Raw genomic sequence first — 19,901 nt, forward strand, 5'->3', positions numbered from 1 at the left:
AAGAAATCGCTAAGCAAATTCGTAAGTACCAAACATAGGCAAACAAGTCCAAAAAGAAGCTGACTTTTCAAGAAGGGGACCTAGTGTGGTTTCGGTTGAAGTAAGAAAGATTTTTAGTATGAGCATTCGGAAAACTCAAGCCCAGAATAGATGACTCTTTTAGAATATTCTAGAAGCTGAATTCCAATGCTTATAAGATCAACCTATCATGGGACTATAATGTTTCTACCACGTTCAATGTTCAGAGTTGACACCGTACTACAATGTTTTTACTATGTTTAATGTTTCAGACTTGACACAGTATTATGAGGACCCAAAAGCTTTGGCAAATGAAGTCGAAGTTCACCCAATCCCGAGAGACTAATGCAGGGCTTGGATTGAATTAACCAGTTAAACTTGTAAATTTTCCCCCCCCCCCCCCCCCCTTCTTTCCTGTTTAGGGTTTAGCATTGTTATGATTTCTGGTTTTCTGCCTCTATGCTTTTTCCCTTGTCAAGTATGTATTCGATCCAGGTGGTGCCTCGGTTGTTTCCTGCTCTGAGGTAGTGAATATCCCTATAACTCCCTGCATCCCTTCCCTTCTTAGCTCCCAGCCGCCGACCTTCCCCACCTCTTTTCCCTTGTTCCTAGCCGCTGACCACCATATCTCTTCCCAGAATCCAGCTGCCAACCCACAACTCTTTTCCCTGGTTCCTAGCCACCGTCCACCACCCCTCTTCCCTGGTTTTAAGCTGTCGTTCACCACCCCTCTTTCCTGGTTCCTAGCCGCCAGGCACCACCCCTCTTCTCTGTTTCCAACAGCTAGTTACCAACCCTCTTCCCTGCTTCCACCCGCCCGCCACCTAGCCTCTTCCATGTTTTCAACAGCCAACCACCACACTCTCACCGCTATTGTCCACAAATATTCCTACCCAACCCTAGTTGGATATTGATGTTTGTTGTGTTTCCTGTTTCCGTTTGAGTTGATTGTGACCCTATTTATTTTGAGGCTGAGCGATAATATTTGCTTCCACTATTGTGGTTTACGTTAACTATGGTATAACTTACGTATCTTTTTCTTGCTCAATATATGTGTTGTGTGGTGTCTGACACACAACCTCAATTGGAGTGGTTGAACTTGGATGGAATGAGGGTGATGGTGGTGCTATAGTATTTTGGTGCTGTTATGAATGAATGGGGTGGACAAGTCAGGCGATGGAGAGTGGCAAATAGGTGACACCACAATTGGACCAGTGGGCTTCACTGGGGTGAGCGTGGAGGTCACAGTGGTGATCATAGCAGTGGCGCTCGTATGATTGGTGGGTCACGAAACTTTCTTCTTCCTCTTGAAATTGCTTATGATATATCTACGAGAAAGCAGATCGTCACCAGCATCTGAAGTTATCTGTGAGGAGAAGAAATAAATTGACCAGAATAAATTAAATTAAGATTAATAAGAAGTAAGAGTAGGAAGGCAAGAAATAAAAATAAAAAAAATAATAGATAAAAATAGAAAACATAATAAGTAAAAGTAGGGAATACAATGAATAAAATAAAGAAATTGATTGCCGCATACACATTATTTTGATTAATCGGGAGACATAAGAGGTTAAATTAAAATTATTTGTCTAAATCATCACCAGACTCATCCCAAGTATGTGTGATTAATATGTGTCGTTGCACTTCTAAAGTTATCATTTGCTCAATCAAATCATTGGGAATGTTAAAATCTGATTTTTTCTTTTTCTAATGATTAGGCTTAGTAATATTTTGAATCTCAATTATCACTCTAGGTTTAATCTAAAATGACTACCCTCCAATCTATTTTCTGTTTTGCTTTATTGGGTATATAAGATAATATACCTGACTCTTTTGATGTTCTAAAAATGAATGTATCAAATTTATACTTTATCTTCTGTTCATTTTAATTTTTCTGATATTATATGACATGTTTTTGTTTCACGATTAAGAACATGATCAAAATAATTGAAGTTGAACATAAATACACTTCTTCCAATAAAGTCAGCATATTGCAAACATACTATTTCTTACAAAAATCAATGGTAGTCTATATTATCATCCGAGTGAATGTTTATTTTGATACAAACACTAGAGTTATTCTTCATTTTTTTCTTTTGGATCAAGAGTTTGCGTAAAATTTGTAGTTATTCACAAGGAAAATTGGTTACATATTTACAACGTGCATTTCCCCAAGCAAGATCTAGCAAGTTCTAACTTGTGACCCCATTACTTTGATCAATTAACTACATCAATAAGCGCGTGAAATTATTTAATTTAACCCAAAGTTTATGTCCATATTAAGCATAACTTAAGTGCAAGTTAAATCAAGTTGTGAATTCTTCTTAATCTTAATAATATGTTTGCATAATTAAAATTTTTAGAATCAAGTAAATATTATATTTGAGATCCAGAGTTGATCAACTAATATTGAATATTCTTGCTCAAGAAAAAGTTGAATTTTGTTACAATTGAGAAGAATTTGCACAGTCGCTGCTCAAAGTTCTTTGTCAATGTAGAAACATGAAATGCATTATCCTGATACTTCATATAATTGCTGAAAAATAGAAATGGCTGACTGTGAAGGCACCACGGTAATAATTTAATTGATGTTTTTTTGTTGTTTGAAATAAATTATTTATTTTTTGTTAACAAATATGCCTCACATATTGATCCTCTAGATTGTGTTTTATTTTTCATGATTCTTTTAAGTTTATTTAGAAATCTGCATTAACATCAGTAATTTAATACGATATAGTAACGACACTACATAAATTATTAAACATTATTTGTTATTACATCTTAAATGGATACATCTACCAATATTATATTGGATTTTTAAATTTAACCTCGTATGATAGATGTATAGGCGAATATTCTATAGAGTCAAAAAATCAAGAGAAAGTATTCTCTACATTTGCACAATATCAATAGAATGTTAACTTCCAAGTTATTTTACATCAACCTTCAAATAAGTATGAAAATGTTTGCAAATATAAACAAATAAATGCCCCTTCACATATATACCACTTAATTTTTATATACATATTAATACCTAAATTTCCACATACATTAAATACCAATCTTTGACATCACATCAAAAAATTACTATCATTAACTTTTTAGAAGTGAGATACACATTTCCATGCATAGGTATGTATGTAACAGTTGAAGTTTGAGCGAGTCTAAGGCTTGTTCTTGTTGGATTTGTTCGATTTTTTTGTATTCGTATTCAGCTCGTGTTTGAGTAGGCTCGTGAATAGCTTGTTCTTGTTTCTCGATTTAAGCTTTCGGTCAAATCGTTTAAATCACTTGAAATATTAATATTTACAAATTAATCACTATTGAGAACTTGATAAAAATGAAAAATATGGGTGAAAGTTTTATCATGAATTTAGATATTTGAGTGAGAATTTGAAAAACGAATGGAAGAGAGTTGTTGATTTATAAATATCAAAATTTGGGCGGTTTGCATGTAATTGCTCCAAAATTTTTTATCAAGTTATGCGTAGTATACGCCATCACGTCAAAAATTACCTTTGCCCTCCCGATGTGATGTAAAAATTATTCCATACGGACATGTAGAGATGCATGCGGTGTCCGATCTCCATCGTTGATTACCGCAAAGATGTATTTCAGTGGGCCCCACTTTCATTTTTTTTTAATTTTGATTGCAGTGATCGACGGTGGAGATAATTTTTCTGATGTGATGTGAGGACAGTGGGGCGTGATATTTGAAGGGCGGGACTTTATTTCAGTTATTTACATGCATGCCACCCATGTTTACGACATTTCTTATATGTTTACCGCAAGAGTGAGGCCTATGGGCCGTGGCTGGCAACAGATTCTTTAGGAGAATTTACATTTATACCGCACAAATTCTATGTATTTAAATACCAAAACCTAAAATTAGTGGGTGGGGCAAGATTTTAGGAGCACTTACATACATACAAGCAAAATTTTATGTATTTACATATTTAACATCTGAAGTTATACTTTTTAAAGTTATATCACAAATATTTTTTTTAAAAATATAAAAAATTAGCAATTTTTAATTATAGTATAAAAATAAATATTATTATTTAATTTTTTTCATGTCAAAATGAACCGGACACGAACAAATAATTTTTTTTTCATATTTGGCTAGTTTATAAATCAAGCTCAAATAATTTGTTTGTGTACAACTAGCTTGCTTAAAGAATGAATCGAACACGAGCTATTTAAAGAATCAAGTACTAGCTATCTGCTGACAACAAACTTTTTGACAATCACATATATGTGAAAATTGCACTTAAATATATCTTAATTGAGTGGTAAGTATGTATATCTTCCTTGAACTAATTCTATGTGGAACGACTACGTATAATTTTGTGAGCCTATTTAACCTACATCGAATGAATCCTAGGTTAAACATACAAATAAAAAAATACAGAAACTTTAAACTCTAAGTGTAAAGTCAACGCAACACAAACACATTTTTATGAAATTTTACAATGATTTTGATATTATCTAAAAAAAAATTAAAATCCATAAATGTGGAGACTTAACACATGAAATCTCAAATAAATATTTGTACAGGATGGAGAATGTGTTTTATCTCAAATAAATATTCCTAGGTGCACGAAACATGTGGGCTAGAGCGGCGAGAGTTGTCGGCCAAGAGAGAGAGAGAGAGACAGACGAGCTCGTATTTGGTTAGGAGTCCTAACGTAAAGAGTCATGCGGAGGCCAATGACACGGCGACACGTGGCACGCGGGTCCTACAGTTAATTTTCGGCTGAAAAAACGAAATTGCGGAGGTGGCCCGGTCCGACCCAAACCCAAAAAGCTTTACGAAATGGCGCAAAGTCGTAACGCAGTACTTCGAGGCGAGCTCTCCCGTTTCAGATTCCCCCGCCTCGACGTTTCGTCTTTCACAGTTCGGTGCTAGGGTTCCAGCGAGCGCGTATCTACATTGTACGAAGCAAGAGGGAAAGCATTTCGTCATTGGACGTTCGAAGTTCAGAAGTTGAATTTTTTTGAAAATGAAGGGTCGCAAGCAAACAAAAGAAAAGATGAGTGCTCCAAATTCGTCGAGGTAATGATCAGAAGTTTGATTTTTTGGAAATAGACTTCTTATTAGAACTTAGTGATTTTATTGCTGTATTATTATCATGTTATTACAGTGTTTCTCTTGTGTTATTACTTTGTTATGACCTTCCGTTTGTACTAGGTTGAATGGTGTGTTATTGAAGTAGTGTTCTCATTGAGTGATTCATGTGTTCTTTGGGTTTTAGTGATGACATTGAATGTTCCCATATGTGTTTAAAGTCATAAATTATTGAATAACACAGATGAATCAAAGTGGTGTTATGCTGATGTTATTATGATGTTATTTAGTGTTTTGAAGTTGCATAGGTGTTGGATGGCTTTAATTTTGTATGTCACTGATGTAATTTATGTTGTCATATGTGTTTAAACTGCTTAATAATTCAATAACACAATTGAGTGTCAGTGGTATTATTACTGTGTTATTGTGTGTTATTAATTCAACAATACATTTTTTGCTTTATTATTGTGTTGTAAAGTTGTGTGTGTGCTGTATAGCGATGTTGTAGGTGTGTTATTAATGTCATTTGTTGTAGTGAATGACAAAGTGGTTTTTTTGTGGAAGTGTTATGCTTGTGTGATTGGATGTTATCGAGCGGATAACACCTATCTCTCAATAACAAAGTGTTATGCCACACATATAACACCATGAATGTCCTTGCATAGCACTATTGTTATTGGGTGTTATTACACATAAGCAAAACACATATAACACCCTGAATGTCCTTGCATAACATTTTGTGATTATGTGTTATTATGTTGTTATTCTAGTGTTATTGTGTGTTATTGAGTTACAAATGTCTGTATTTCCTTCATACGTAATATACTGATTTCATGTCATTCCTTTGTAGGTTTATGAATGCAAGGACATTCAATTGCAGGTGTCGTCCATCTGCAGTAAGAGGTGCTTTGGATAGTGTCCGACATCTACTATCGGAGGAGACGATGAATTCTTTAAAAGAAATGAATGTCTTCCACTTCTTTGATATGTCTTCATATCCACAGGACAATGTTTTGACATTGCACATTTTGAGATGTGGGATAACGAGAAGAGGGTGTTCAGAATGGGTGGGAAAGAAGTAAAATTGCACCATGACCACTTGACGCTTATATTAGGTATGCCTAATAGAGGGGAGACAATTACGTGGAAGAAAACCCTCTCGTCTGGTGTGGATGCCCGAGAAATAAAGGAGCAATTGACGAAGTTTTCTGAAGGAGGTTCTTCCATTCCCTTTGAGCAGTTATACTTGAAGTTTTACTAACGAATTTATTTTTCCTCTCAAGCAATTTTAGTGTGCCCGCGGGACTTCTTGTCTTTGTTGAAAATGTACAGAGGTTTTCTTCTTTTAATTGGCCCGCTGCCAGCTGTGAATTTATCGTCGATCAAGTGAGCATCGTTGCCAATAAATTAAGAAGAAATCAGTCACTTGAATATATCTAGGGCTTTGTTTTTATTTTAACTGTAAGTATATGTTTTATCCAAAAAATTAATATACATCTGATGTTATTTGGAGTTTTATTGTTTTTGACATTTCCTCTTTCTGATATGACACATAATCAGCTATGGTTTTATGAGCACACCTCTATGTTTGCTCCACATGTTCCAAAGGCTAGGCCTCAAATGTTAAGATGACCAACAAATCATGGTAGAAGAGCAGCTGAGATTCACGAGGCCTTAAAAAAACTTGGCAATGCAAAGGTTAAACATTTAGTTTATTGCATAATTTAATGCTTTATTTTATCATTCATTTCATCGATAGTAAGCGCATTTTTAATGGTTTTGTAGGTTAATGATTTCTTCATTGATTTAAAAGAGGATGAGCAGCACTTACTCTCCAACCCGGAAGAAGGACAACCAATTCCTGCCAGAGTTGTCACACATCGAGAAACAGTTGTCGGGCTATCTTCACCATTATCTCACAGCGTCGGACCACTTGTTTCCAGCGAGATCACCTCGCAAGTGACATATCCAAAAAGCAATAAATAATTTGGAATAATAATCGACATATTAAAAGGTCAGGAAAGGTCTAATATTGCAATACATGAAAGTATGAGAAAAATGACTCAACAGATGGCGTGCGTGGATGAGTCATTACAGTACTTAATTGCTATTTTCGAAATTTTGCAGAGAACCAAAGCAGAACCAAAGCAGATAAAGAAGTTGAACCAAAGCAGATAAAGAAGTTGATGTACATACAACCGGAACTCACAGATCCTCTGCTCGAAGTATTAAGTTTACCCTGAAAAAGAGGAGGGCAATGGGTTCATTTGATTTCAAATACGAACTAAAAAGAAGGAAGAAAAGACTTGATGTTGTTCAGGAACATCATTTGGGAGCTCTCCCACACATTGACCTAGACAGTAGAATAAATGAGTTTGCTCCACCAACAGATGCAGTTGTACAGAGAGTCACCTGAAAGAATAATGGATGACAGAGACAATGTATTGACAGGTGATGCGACGCTTCAGGAAGATCCTGAAGAGGTGGAACGATCATTTAAGGGTGTTTTGAAGTCGCTAGCCCATATAGTAAACAACTATTTCTTCTCACATCAGTATATTCTATTATGTCATGAGTTCTTATTTCATCAAAAAATATGATGTTTTGCGGGCTCTTCGTGTGTCAGTTGCACATAGTTCTACTGCGGAGCATTCATTAGTTGAAGCTGTACATAGTCCTGGCGGAGAACCAACAACAGATATAGCTGAACACAGTCCGAATGGAGAGCCACTAGCAGATGCAACTATACAATCACCAATGGGAGAGCCAGCAGTCGCAGAAGCAGTTATAATTATTGATGATAAAGAGAATCCTAATGAAGAGGAGACGGATGTGGAGAGCCAGAGCTCCCACCCATACGCCTACGCTATTGTGGTACGCCATAGTTTTAATAATAATTATGTAAATCAACACTTAATTATTCCAAACAGCGCTAACAACGGTCATCAATTATGTTATAGCCTCATGTTGCGGGCCCAGTACTTCCACTTGATTATCCCGCTAGATCAATACTTCCAATCGAAATGCAGTGTGTGATAGATAGCTGTATTTCCGACTACCCCGGGGTGTAAGTAAATGTTATGTTTACCTTTTCAAATTCGTGTGATGGTAGACTGCAACACACATTCTTTGTTCACGATGCAGACATGATGTCATCATAAGTCGGGGGAAGTCTGTACTGGAGCGTGGTGCACTTGAGGACATACTAATGAACCGATGATTTGGTAATGAACATATTGATATTTTTTCCATTATGCTCGCTGAAAGAAGGAAATGGTCACCTGCAATGTACATACCATACATATACGTGTCCCGACTCTATTGGGTAATGACAAATGTTTAATTTATTTGACAATTGTAAAATCTTAGCTACCATTGTGGACTAAATAGATAATTCTCGTTTTTTTTTGCAGATCCATAAGTTGTTTAAATGGGACACTAGAGAAATTCTTAAGGACATTACAAAGGAAGCAATAAAAGATAATCAAATCATTTTATTTCCTATCGTTAATGGCCATCATTGGATTTTGTTAGTTGGAGAGTTGAAAGTAAAAACATGGAAATTATATGATTCACTGCACAACCCAATGCATAAAGGAGTTGCCACAGAAATTGTGAGTGACACAATCGACATATTACATTCATAAAGGAGTTATAACACCATAGCAACACATCTTATACACTGTAGTAACACAAGAATAACACATCATATACACTGTAGTAACACAATAATAACACATCATATACACTGCATCAACACAAAAATAACATATCATATACACTGCAGCAACACAAGAATAACACTTCATATACACTGTAGTAACACAAGAATAACTCATCATATATACAACAATAACACAAAAAAAAACACATCATATAAATTGCTAACTCTTGTTCGAATTTATCAAGTTCGACATTTCTCGAAAGATGCTGGACATGCTTTTAGTTCTGACATAAATAAGTGGAAACTGACTTGTCCTCGTAATGTTCCTACGCAAAGTAACAGCCTCGACTGTGGAATGTTTGTCTGCAAGTATATGGAAACCATAATACAGTCTCAGAAATTCGAATGGAAAGCTCACTCGAACTGACAAGATCAAATGATAGAATTTAGGGCACATTTTGCCTATGCCATTTGCATGTGGGCTCGCCAAAAATCATTCAGTACACATTTTGCCTATGCCAGTAGCAGCCGAACCTATATTTGACTTTTGTACATATGAATCATTTATATTTGACTTTTGTACATATCAATCAGTTCTATTTTACTTTTGTACATATCAATCATTTATACTTTTAAACTTATGTCTATTTTCAGTAGTTATTGGAATATTTTATAATTATTATTTACATATCAGGTTGATATCCCCCGTATTAGATAATAATGCCTTTAAATTGCAGTTATTAACAACTAAAACTTGTACTTGTAGCTTTAAAATTTAATAACGCAGCGTAAATAAGATACACCGCAGTTATACGATAGAATAACACAATGGAAAAAAAAAACACATCGGGTGGTGATAATAACGCGAAGGGGATATTCTCCCTACGTTACGCGCATCTGATAACATAAATAACACGCTGATTAGAAGAAATAACGCATCAGCTTGGCGGAATAACGCAGCTGCAATGTAAAGTAACACGGGGGAATATTCCCTCCGAGTTACGCGCGTTTAAATCGACAGCGGATGACATTAATAACACTCTCCAAGATGGAATAACACAGAGCGGAGGGAAAGTAATGCAGCGCGGAGAAAAGTAACACGAAGAGAATATTTCTGCCACGTTACCGCAGTTTTAATTGTCCGCGTAACACAGGAGGAACTGAAATAATGTGTTAGGAATATTCCCACTGCGTTATGGTCGGGTTAGTCGGGGCGATGAATTTTGGGTTTTCATGTTATTTTTTAATATTTCTCGTGTTACAAAGGTGTTATGTTTGTGTTATTTTATTGTTCTTCATGTGTATTTGGCAAATGAATGTGTTATTAGACTGTTGTATACATGTATTGATGTTATTAATGCGTTATTGGGTAGCTCTTCGGATATATTTGCAAGAATATTGTTATTGTAGCATGAACAACACAAAAACCAAATAGTTACATGAATTTAACGCTAAATTGCTTTTCCTAAATGGAAATTTTCTTTTCCTAAATGGAAATTATCATAAAATTGTACACATGTCAACAAACACAAACAAAATAAATAATAACAATGATTTATAATACATTAAAGGTCAGTTATCGAATCCATCAAGAACCCAATGTAGGTTTGAGTTGATAATTGCAATGGATAATAATCCTGTCATGTTGTAAAGAGAACAAAGTATTAGAATAACCGATGGCAGAAACGCCTGAAATAGAAGATATGTCGGATTTTCAATGATTTACCTGGCTGAGACAGTCGGGCAAAATTGGATCTGATGGAATAACAGGCTCTCGGGTTGTAGTTTGTTCTGGATCTTTTCCTGTACACAGAACTTATGGTTATAGTAAACAAATAAAAAAATATAAAGTTGGAGCAGTCTTAATAATGTTCAGATATATACTTTTGGATCTCTGATTCTTCTCCCAATAACCTTTTGGCCTAGAATTTAAAACTTTTTTTCGCCTCATCTTTGCTGGGTCAGCCACAGTGCGATCAATTTTTGATGGTTTTTTCTTTGTTTTTCTATGAACGTTAGGCGTTTCCCCAGCTTTTGATTCAACAAGATCAACTGATAACTTTTTAATTGTTTTCCAAAGCAGTTGTTCGTTAAGTTCGTCACCTTCTGCTTTATTTATTAGTTGATATGCAAACTTCTGAGATTGACAACGAAATATGAGGCCACTAGAGGAAGCAGGCGTCATTTGAGACTCCCTGAGATGTTTGTATTCAAACCCATTATAGATGTCCCTTTTAGCATGGACTGACCATCGCATCAATAAATACTTCTCAGGAATAATATTTATTTTAAGCACATTAAGAAGATGCAGTGCGTGCGAACACAACATCCCCTTCATTTCAAACATTCTGCAATTGCAGGTTACATCGGAATTAACACTGTCAAAATTCACTATCCATGTCTTAGATGTCCCATCATTATCCAAATTACGTATGTAATACTTTGATCCACTTTCTGCGGCGAATTCAAGCTCAAGTCCATACAACCTATTGAGTAGCTCTTGCTCGAACTTTGAGTTAATCTTTCTCGTATAAAATGAGGAAGCTTGCCTCAAAATAGGGTTGACTTTAACAATCGGCGTAGTGACAGATTGACCACATTTGAAATCTTCATCATTTTTATTTCTGCGTCATGATTTCATTATATTTTCAAGGCCGATAAAATAATCTGTCAAAGAGCTCGTAGGCTTCGAAATATTATGACATACACTATTGGTGGACTCACTTCTTTGAGTTGATAGGATTCTCATTCCAAATATTTCTTTTTTGAAGGCAGTTGACCATTTGTGTCTGATTTTGTACATGTCATGTAACCACACATTACTATGTAAGTCACCAACTTCAATCATTAATGACCAGGTATCTTCAAACTCTTCCTCCAAATCGCATTTACTCAAGCACTTATAAATAGTCCGGTGACGCTCTTGATTGCAACTCTACAATGCACTTTTGAAGTAATTTTTTGTATATATGTCATTGGCATAATCTGTGTCGTGTTTGTGGGAGACACTCTTCAATGACCCTTGTCATAGCTTGGTCCTGATCGGTGAAAATACTTACTGGATGCTTTTCATTCATTACTCTTATAAAAGCTTTGAATAACCATTTAAATGAATCAATAGTTTCCTCTGACAAGAAGCCAACACCAAACATGACGTTTTGCAAGTGGTGGTTAACTCCCACGAAAGGAGCGCAACATAAGTTATACTTATTTAATTTATAGCTTGTATTAAAAATTATAACATCACCAAAATAGTCGTAATCTAGCCTGGATAGACCATCACTCAAAAAAAAAAACTTGTTAATCTACCATACTCATCTGTTTGAAAATCCCATGCAAACATGTTATCGTTGCCTTGCCTCTCCATGAACAATTGTATTAGAGAGTTGATATCTCCTTGTTCAATTTTTTCTCTTCTTTCTCTTTGAATGAAATTGAATGCATCCCTCTTCGTGCATTCTAAATTCTCTGCTCCCCAACCTCAAGAGTAATGAAGTTATATGCATCCGTTGCTCTAATCTCTGCTCCTGTCATCGATCTTAGCATATCTGCATTTAAGTCACTTATCCTTTTACGGGAACGAAGAAGATGCTTATCACCAGATTCAATTCAACCAAAGGATGGTTGTGACTTTCAATGAATTTCTGTACTGTCCAGTTGTCTTCTAGATCAACTGCATAGCGAACCATGGCTTGATAGCCAGTCATTGGCCAGTCATTGTGTCTGTCTTTTTGTATTTTTCTGTATTCATAAGGTTAGACTTCTTTTTGTGTTCAGGTTTTGCACAAAGCAAATTTTTGGACTTCCTTTTCTTAGAATTCGGCCAATAACTGTTGTGGTCCTTGCGAACACTAAATCTTACATGATGTGCATAGGCACAATAGGCTTCATAAGCTTCTTGCTCATTGTGGACGATGATGCTAAGAAACTTCTCAGCAGTTTGATCACTGCAAACAGTTCTTTGCTCACATGACTGCACGTTTATAAAGACCTCATTAAGACCTTTATCAAAATCTGAATAACAACACATTTATAGAACATGAATGACACAATATCACTACAACAAACGTTCATAACACCAGTGGAATATCATAAAAATAGCAACATAACACCACAAATAGCAACCATATTAACAATACCATCTGTTGTGCTGTAACAAAACCATCAAAAAACACCTAGAATGATACAGTAAAACCTACCATAATGAACAAATCTAAAACCTAATATCAAAAAACAGAGTAACCCAAACATAACACCAGAATAATACAGTAAAACCTACCATAATGCACAAGAATAACACTAGCTTGATGCCATTCTACAACACCACAAGCAAACTGGAAAATAACATCACAATAACAATCAATATAATACACAAGATAACCCTACCAGTAACACTACTAAAACCAACCATAACACTACAATAATGAAAGAATAACACAATAAAATATTTAAATAATACAACAACAAAACTACCGAAATACACCATATTACCATTACCATCTACAGCTAAATAAAACCACTATTAGATCACATTGAAAACCCTAAACCATGAACTGAACAAAAACAAAGTAACTCGACGTAACACCATTATAACACCATAAAAGCTAGCAAGCTTGAATAAGAGTAACACTAAACTAAAACCCCTAAACAGTAGCAGAACGAAAGTAAAACCCCTAAACAACAAGCTTGCATAAGAGTAAACTCACTTCCTCTTTGAAGTTCAGAGAAAATGTTGGCTGCATTGTATCCATCATCTCGTCGTTTGCCAAGGACTCAATGGAAGACATAAACCCTAAACCAATGGAACAGTAGGTGCTCAGCTGCGCGCGGGAAAGAAAAATAGCTAGACAATACGCGAAAAAGCTTTTTGCGAGTTGGGTTTGGGTCGGGCCGGCCAGCTGAGTGCACATTTTTTTTAAAGGTGGGTCCAGTGTTGTCACGTGTGCCCATCGCATTGGTCTTCGAATGTAAAGAGTCATTCGAAGTCCTGATAGAATAATTCGCCGAGAAAGACAGAGAGAGTGCAGGCAAATGCTAAAGAAATGAGGGTTTTTGGCAGCAGTTCTGAAATAAAATAGAATTTCGGTGGACTACCCTGTAGCTTTGGCAGTTGTATCCAAGTGAAAGATGAACTATTATTTCTTTAGTGTTTTCTCATATCTTATCTATAAGTCTATTCCCTTCAGTATATTTCTTGGGTAGGTTATCATCTTTATTGAGCTTCACTTTTTGCTTGAGTTACTCTCTTCAATGTCATAACCACTTAGAATGGACCCGTTCACTAATCACTGCGAATCATGTCCCAAAGAGAGTGTTTGGATTCTAAGGTTTGATACTTTCAAGGAAAGCATGTTTTCAGAAAGTTTTATTTGATGTTTTAGTTTTGTTGAGTTTTGAATTCAAGCTTCTTTCACATTGATCCTTGAAAATAATATTCAAAATGTAAGTTTTTGTTAACTTAATAATTGCACATAAATTTAAGTTTTAAATAATTATTGTGAAAATTTGAGGGTTTGATTTTAAGTTAATTAGATTTATTTCTCTTTATATTGTAACTCAGCTTCAAAAGAAGTAAAAGAGATTTTGTTAAGTTTAGACTATCCTTCTTCCGAGGTCTTTTCGGGCTTACTCTGTAAGTAGTCTCATAACTTTTAAGTTCTTTTCTAGGCCAAGTTCATTTTAATCTTCTAGCTTAGATTAGCCTAATCTCTTCTTAATTAACTCATTGTACAGTTTGGATGAAAAATTGCCTATCGTTAATATAAGTTCTAACAAAAATTTGAACTCGGTTGTCGTTAAGAAAATTACTAACTTTGATCTTTTGTTTTACCTTAGCTCGTTTTAAGCAATGTGTTCCCCAAGTTTTTCTAATTTACTTATGTGACAAGTTCCCGAAGTTTTGCATCGTTGAATTTTCCTATGAATTTAAATTTATGTTGGCAAGTTTATTTAAAATTAAAATTTAGAATCATCAATCCAGTTCTATTTTTGTGAAAAGAAAATTTGCAAAATAAAAAAGGAAAAAAAAATTATTAGGAGGAAAAGATTTAAATTATCACCATTCTAGATTCTTTTGACTTCTTTTCTAAATAAGTTTAAAGCTTGTTTGCTCTAGAGTCAACTTGTTCTTTGATGATATAAATTTTCTCTTGTGTGAAATCCAAATTTTCAAGTACTTTTTGAGTTGTAGCATCTGTTTTTTTCAGGAGTAAATTTCTGGTATAAAATTCTCTCTAACTGTAATAACAGATTTAAAAATAATAAGAAAAATAAATAATACTAAATAAATGAAAATAATTTACCAATACGAGTGTCGTTCTGTGGAGTGTGTGTGTGTGTGTGTGCCGCTTATCCCGGCTTGTTGGTTGACATCCACAGTATAAGATCCCTCAGGTCGGGGGTTCGAGTTGGGGGTACTTGTAGTGTTATATATATATATATATATATATATATATATATATATATATATAAAAGATTACATACGCTTATTTGTTAGAAGGATAATCTGAATTGATAACAGAGCAATAAAAATTCTAAAATGGTCTGTGGATTTTGACCCACAGACGGAACCGTCAATCATTCCGGTTTGGATTCGCCTTCCTGGTCTGAAATTTCATTACTATTCTCAAAAAGTATTATATTCTATTGTTTCAGCTTATGGTAAGCCACTCAAGACGGACATTCCTACTTTTAATCTTTCCCATCCATCTGAAGTCAGGGTACTTGTTGAAAAAGACATTACTGCTACCGCTTACGCTTATGAGGAAATATGGTTGGGCACACAACATCATGGATATTGGTAGAAGATAGAGATTTGAGTCTTTTCCTTCGTATTGTTCAAACTGTCGTATGTTTAGCCACTCCAATTCTCAATTTCATCATCTACATCTCTAGCTCAGACCAAAAAAACAAAGTGCTCCGCTAGAGGCAGTGATTCAAATTTTTCTTGATCAGCTCCAAGTTATTGAAGTTAGTTATTGACACTATCGATCATCAAAAGGATACACCTGAAGACGTTATTATTCCCGCAGGCAATATATCAATCATTCAGTCTCCACACATTGTTGTAGCTCCCCCTTATTCGGATCCTCCTATCATGTAGTCGAGGGAGATTCTTCAGACTCCGTTCTGCAGCCTCCGCCTGCCCTAGAACCTATCACTGATATTACAGGTGAAAACACCTCTGCTGCTTCACTATCGCCTTATCAGGTCCAGAAAGATGTCAATGCTACTCAGACTCAGGGAGATCAAAATGTGAAACATCCTACACCTGTCCGGCGACCTTTGGACCAATCCATTGATCAATTGAGTCAATCCTCTACACATCGAGGCGGAAGAAGTAGAATGGAGACATACTTGAGCTCAGAAATCTGATGAAAGAACGAGAGGCAGAGGAAGAACTAAAGTGGGACGTCCCTAGCACCTTTGCGTCTGTTGGTGAATTTTTAGCTTTTTTATCTTTATGTATCTTTGTTTTTTTTTTATTTTTGTATGTGTTGTATTGTGTGAGTTGGGCCTTCTTTTAAGCCATCTCATACAACCTATCTGTACCTTTCCTTTTTAATATATTAGCCCTTTTAATTAATATATATTTATATATATATATTTATAATAAATTAATGTTAATAGAAAGTTTGATTTTATTAGGATCAGAGTTATTATGTCCTGAATTTGTGGGAGTATGGTGATGCAAATTTCTTGTATGAGACAAGAGGAAGAATCACGGCCGTGAAGGAAGGCGGCCTATCTCGTACGTGAGAAGGGGAGGGGGGCCCACCGTGATATTTAAGGTAAATGAAAAAATAATTTTCTTTATTTAATGCTTTTAGATTTTGTTATATCAAGATAGTAGTTAAGTATTCAATAAGATTCTTGCTAATTAACTTTAGAAAATCAAAGTGAAGCAAATTTCATATCGTTGATCGAGGAGTTTTGAAGGAGTGAAGGTGCTAATTTGAATGAGGAGATAGAAGTCGAGAACATGAAAATCATTTAGAATCAAGGTGAATAATTATATTTCTATATTTCAGTAATGTTCAACATTTTTATGTATGTTTGACTACATTTATGTTCCATTCTAGTGATATGTAGATTATGGTAGATTCTTTATATTGTTAGATAGGAAAATATGTATGATAAATAATTGCACAACGAAATCAAATTATAGAGAATTCTTCATAAGGTTAGTCATGGTATATGCATGTTAAATATTGATGTATTAATAGTTGCATAATGGGTTAGTTTATGAAGATATTAGATTATTGCATGATGTTTATATTCTAATAAAGATATATATGTTAGTTCATTTTATGGCTAGATGTATATGTCAGATTATGATTTGACCTTTATTTAACATTTAAAACTAGAGTAAAGATGCATTGTTTAGATTATCACATGACCTCGGATTTTAGTAGAGTTGCATGATTTTTAGTAAATAAATACAAATCTCACATGAAAATAATGTATGTTTGGAAGGATGAAATGAAAATATTGTATACGTGAATGCTTGTATGTGTGTTTAGAGGAGTTCACCCCCTAATATTATAAGCAGGGGACGCCAGTGTACCCGTGCACGTATATATTTTTTCTATCATCCCAGACAATTGTGATGTTAGATCACTAACCATTGTGCTGACTGGAGAATATCGTCCAGGGGCGAATAGATAGAGCTTACCACCCCAATCAATTTTAATGCATAGGAGGTGAGAACAAAAAAGTTACACATTTATACTTGTTAATTTAATTGATTTCTTTAGTGGCTCTTTCATGAATTTTTTTTAATATTAAATTGTTAGTAATAGAAAAAATGTAATAGGAAATTTTTTTTACTATCCGACCGTCCGTTCCAGTCTTGATTAATTCCAAACCCCGGACCGAATCGTGACATAGACATTGGAGTTATGATATTTGTATGCTCCTTTTTTTTTAATGCTTGCTTCATAGATAACTAAAATTTGATTTTTTTGAATAAGTTGAGTACATTTTTAAATCTGTGATTTTGACTATTTCATTCATTAAATTCTCGCTCAGTACTGGAAGTGGCCACGACCCTCTATATATAGAGATTATCTTTAAAATTTAAGAAGGGTTCAATGCTATGTGATAAAATGGAGTTTACTCGATCAGTTATGGAGTAGTCCTTAAAGCTCAAATAATTGATGCCAAATTTTCTTCTATTTGCCTTTGACGCCTAAACTCTCTTTCATAAAAAAATTAAATTTATTTGTTGACAACTTCTATTTGCTTATTTAATCTTAGACAGTGAACCAATGCGAATTTGAGTTGAGTATCTCGGCTTCGACTATAATTTTTTATTTTATTTCTCAACTGAGGCTTATTACCAATGGTAATTATTGTTTGGAACCCATACAATGAATAAATTTGTCAAGTTTCAGCTGCGAATGACTTTTGAGATATTTTTTCTAATGCTTTCATTTCAGCTCACTATGTGAACTAATCAATCATCGCTATGATAATTTTTCTTCTGTCCTTTTATGGATGAAGGGGCCAATCAAACTAATTTCCATAGTAAGAATGTCCAAGAACTAGTTATAACTAATGAGTTGATTGAAGTTACATTGGAGTGTATTTTTGACATAGACGCATCTCTATTGAAAATCTTCATTATCGTTTTTTATAATTCGCTAAACATATCCTTTTCTTAAAGTTCTATTTGTCAGACCTGAATGAATCTCCTTAAGTATATCAATAGCTTCTTTCTTTCATACACGCCTCAGATAAGTTAAAATCACTTACTTCTTCAATAATTCACCAAAATTAACTAAATATTGTTTGTTTCGACGCTGAATCCCATTGGATCAATAACAGTGGCCGTGATAGTTGCCAAATTTAAGTATTCATAAAAATGATCTATTCAACTCGGCTCAACTTAGTTGTCAACATTCATAGCTTCTATTTTTAAATATTCGAGTTAATTCTAAAATTAGTCTTCCATCAGAATTCTTATAGATGCATTTCAGTAAGCTAATTTTGATGTTCGGGAATCTACTAAATTTTAAAATATACAAATATTTCAATTTCAATATATTTTTCTTAAAGATATTTTTCTGAGTCTCTACTCTTGCTTCATGTTATTAATTCGTCTGATTAACAATCAATAATAAATTCAAATAAGCTATCCAATATTTTGTACCAAACCCCTTAATAAACACTAGCCAACAATTAATACCTTATATCTGACTCGTTTATTTTTTTATTTGAATTTTTTTTTAATTTTTGTGCTAGTAACATAAATTTTTTTTTATGCTCTCTAGTACCATTCTTATTTTTAAGCCCCTAATTACTAATGGCTTTATCAACATGTAAAGTTTTTAATAGTTTGCCTTATGTAGTCACTTCTTCATTTGCTGAATAATCGGTCAATATTCGAGCCTTGATATTGGCCTTTGGCATATATGAAAACTAAATTATATTACCTATTTGAGATGTTATCCTTGAGCAATTTGATTTTTTCTAAAATTAATTTAAGTGGGTGCTTAGTGTTGACTTGAATAGAATCCACTTAAAAACGAGGTCGAGTTACACTACAATTATCAAAGCAATTTCTAAATTTTCTATGGCATGTTATCTTACTTAAGCTCCCTAAATAATTTACTTGCATGATAAATTGGCTATTGTTTCTTTCCATCTTCTCTTATCAAAATAGAGCTGGCAGTTGATCACTTGGTTTTATTTATGAAAGATCTTAATAATTTAATTTATTTTTAAATAAAAATGAATAAATTCTTTAATAAATTCACAAAATTTGTGAGCACAAGTGGAAGTGGTAATAATAGCGGAGCAAATGGGAACAAGTAAAATACCAAAGAAATGTAGTTATTATGAGAAGATGAGCAAATCTCATTTTTTAACCAAAGCATCATGTCGTTTGTCTATAATCTAAAATTGGGAAGCCAGCTCTTTGGAACCATATGCAATCTAGAAAGAACTGTAGCAATGTCTAGGTGCTACATAGCAGTGTCGTGGCACAAAGAAACAAAACTCATTTCCTGATTTGAACCAATTTTTACATAAAAAAATTAAATGAGTTTGAATTATTTTTGGGGAGCTGGGTAGGTGTTTTTTGAAGGAGAAATGGAGAAAATTTTGGACAAATTATTAGATGAGTAAAAGAGAGTAAGAAGGGAGAAG

The 19,901-nt window shown here is 34.4% G+C and overlaps 2 protein-coding genes and 1 long non-coding RNA gene across 7 annotated transcripts in view; all 3 read left to right on the forward strand.

Annotated features, from left to right (window-relative positions):
* The window catches only part of LOC110018745 (epimerase family protein SDR39U1 homolog, chloroplastic), a 129,485-nt gene that overhangs the window by 60,580 nt on the left and 49,004 nt on the right, over positions 1–19,901 (forward strand). The gene's annotated exons all lie outside the window — the stretch shown is intronic.
* Positions 5,942–7,212, forward strand: LOC110018750. Its single transcript, XR_002293395.1, has 3 exons — positions 5,942–6,547; positions 6,647–6,784; positions 6,872–7,212. It is a non-coding gene; the product is annotated as an uncharacterized LOC110018750 (long non-coding RNA).
* On the forward strand, positions 7,255–16,544 carry LOC110018746. Of its 3 annotated transcripts, XR_002293393.1 has the most exons (5): positions 7,255–7,614; positions 7,713–7,960; positions 8,047–8,153; positions 8,231–8,411; positions 8,500–8,816. XR_002293393.1 is itself a non-coding variant. In XM_020716163.1 (4 exons), the coding sequence occupies exons 1-3, from the start codon at positions 7,658–7,660 to the stop codon at positions 8,304–8,306; spliced, it is 486 nt and encodes a 161-aa protein (XP_020571822.1). In that variant the 5' UTR covers positions 7,255–7,657; the 3' UTR covers positions 8,307–8,411; positions 16,398–16,544. The 3 variants fall into 3 exon arrangements, 2 of the variants coding, with proteins under 2 accessions (XP_020571822.1, XP_020571821.1); XM_020716163.1 differs by lacking the exon at positions 8,500–8,816 and adding an exon at positions 16,398–16,544 and having other exon boundaries at positions 7,255–7,960; XM_020716162.1 differs by having other exon boundaries at positions 7,255–7,960.

Source organism: Phalaenopsis equestris, unplaced genomic scaffold (genome assembly GCF_001263595.1).
Source record: "Phalaenopsis equestris unplaced genomic scaffold, ASM126359v1 Scaffold000036, whole genome shotgun sequence".
NCBI lineage: Eukaryota > Viridiplantae > Streptophyta > Magnoliopsida > Asparagales > Orchidaceae > Phalaenopsis > Phalaenopsis equestris.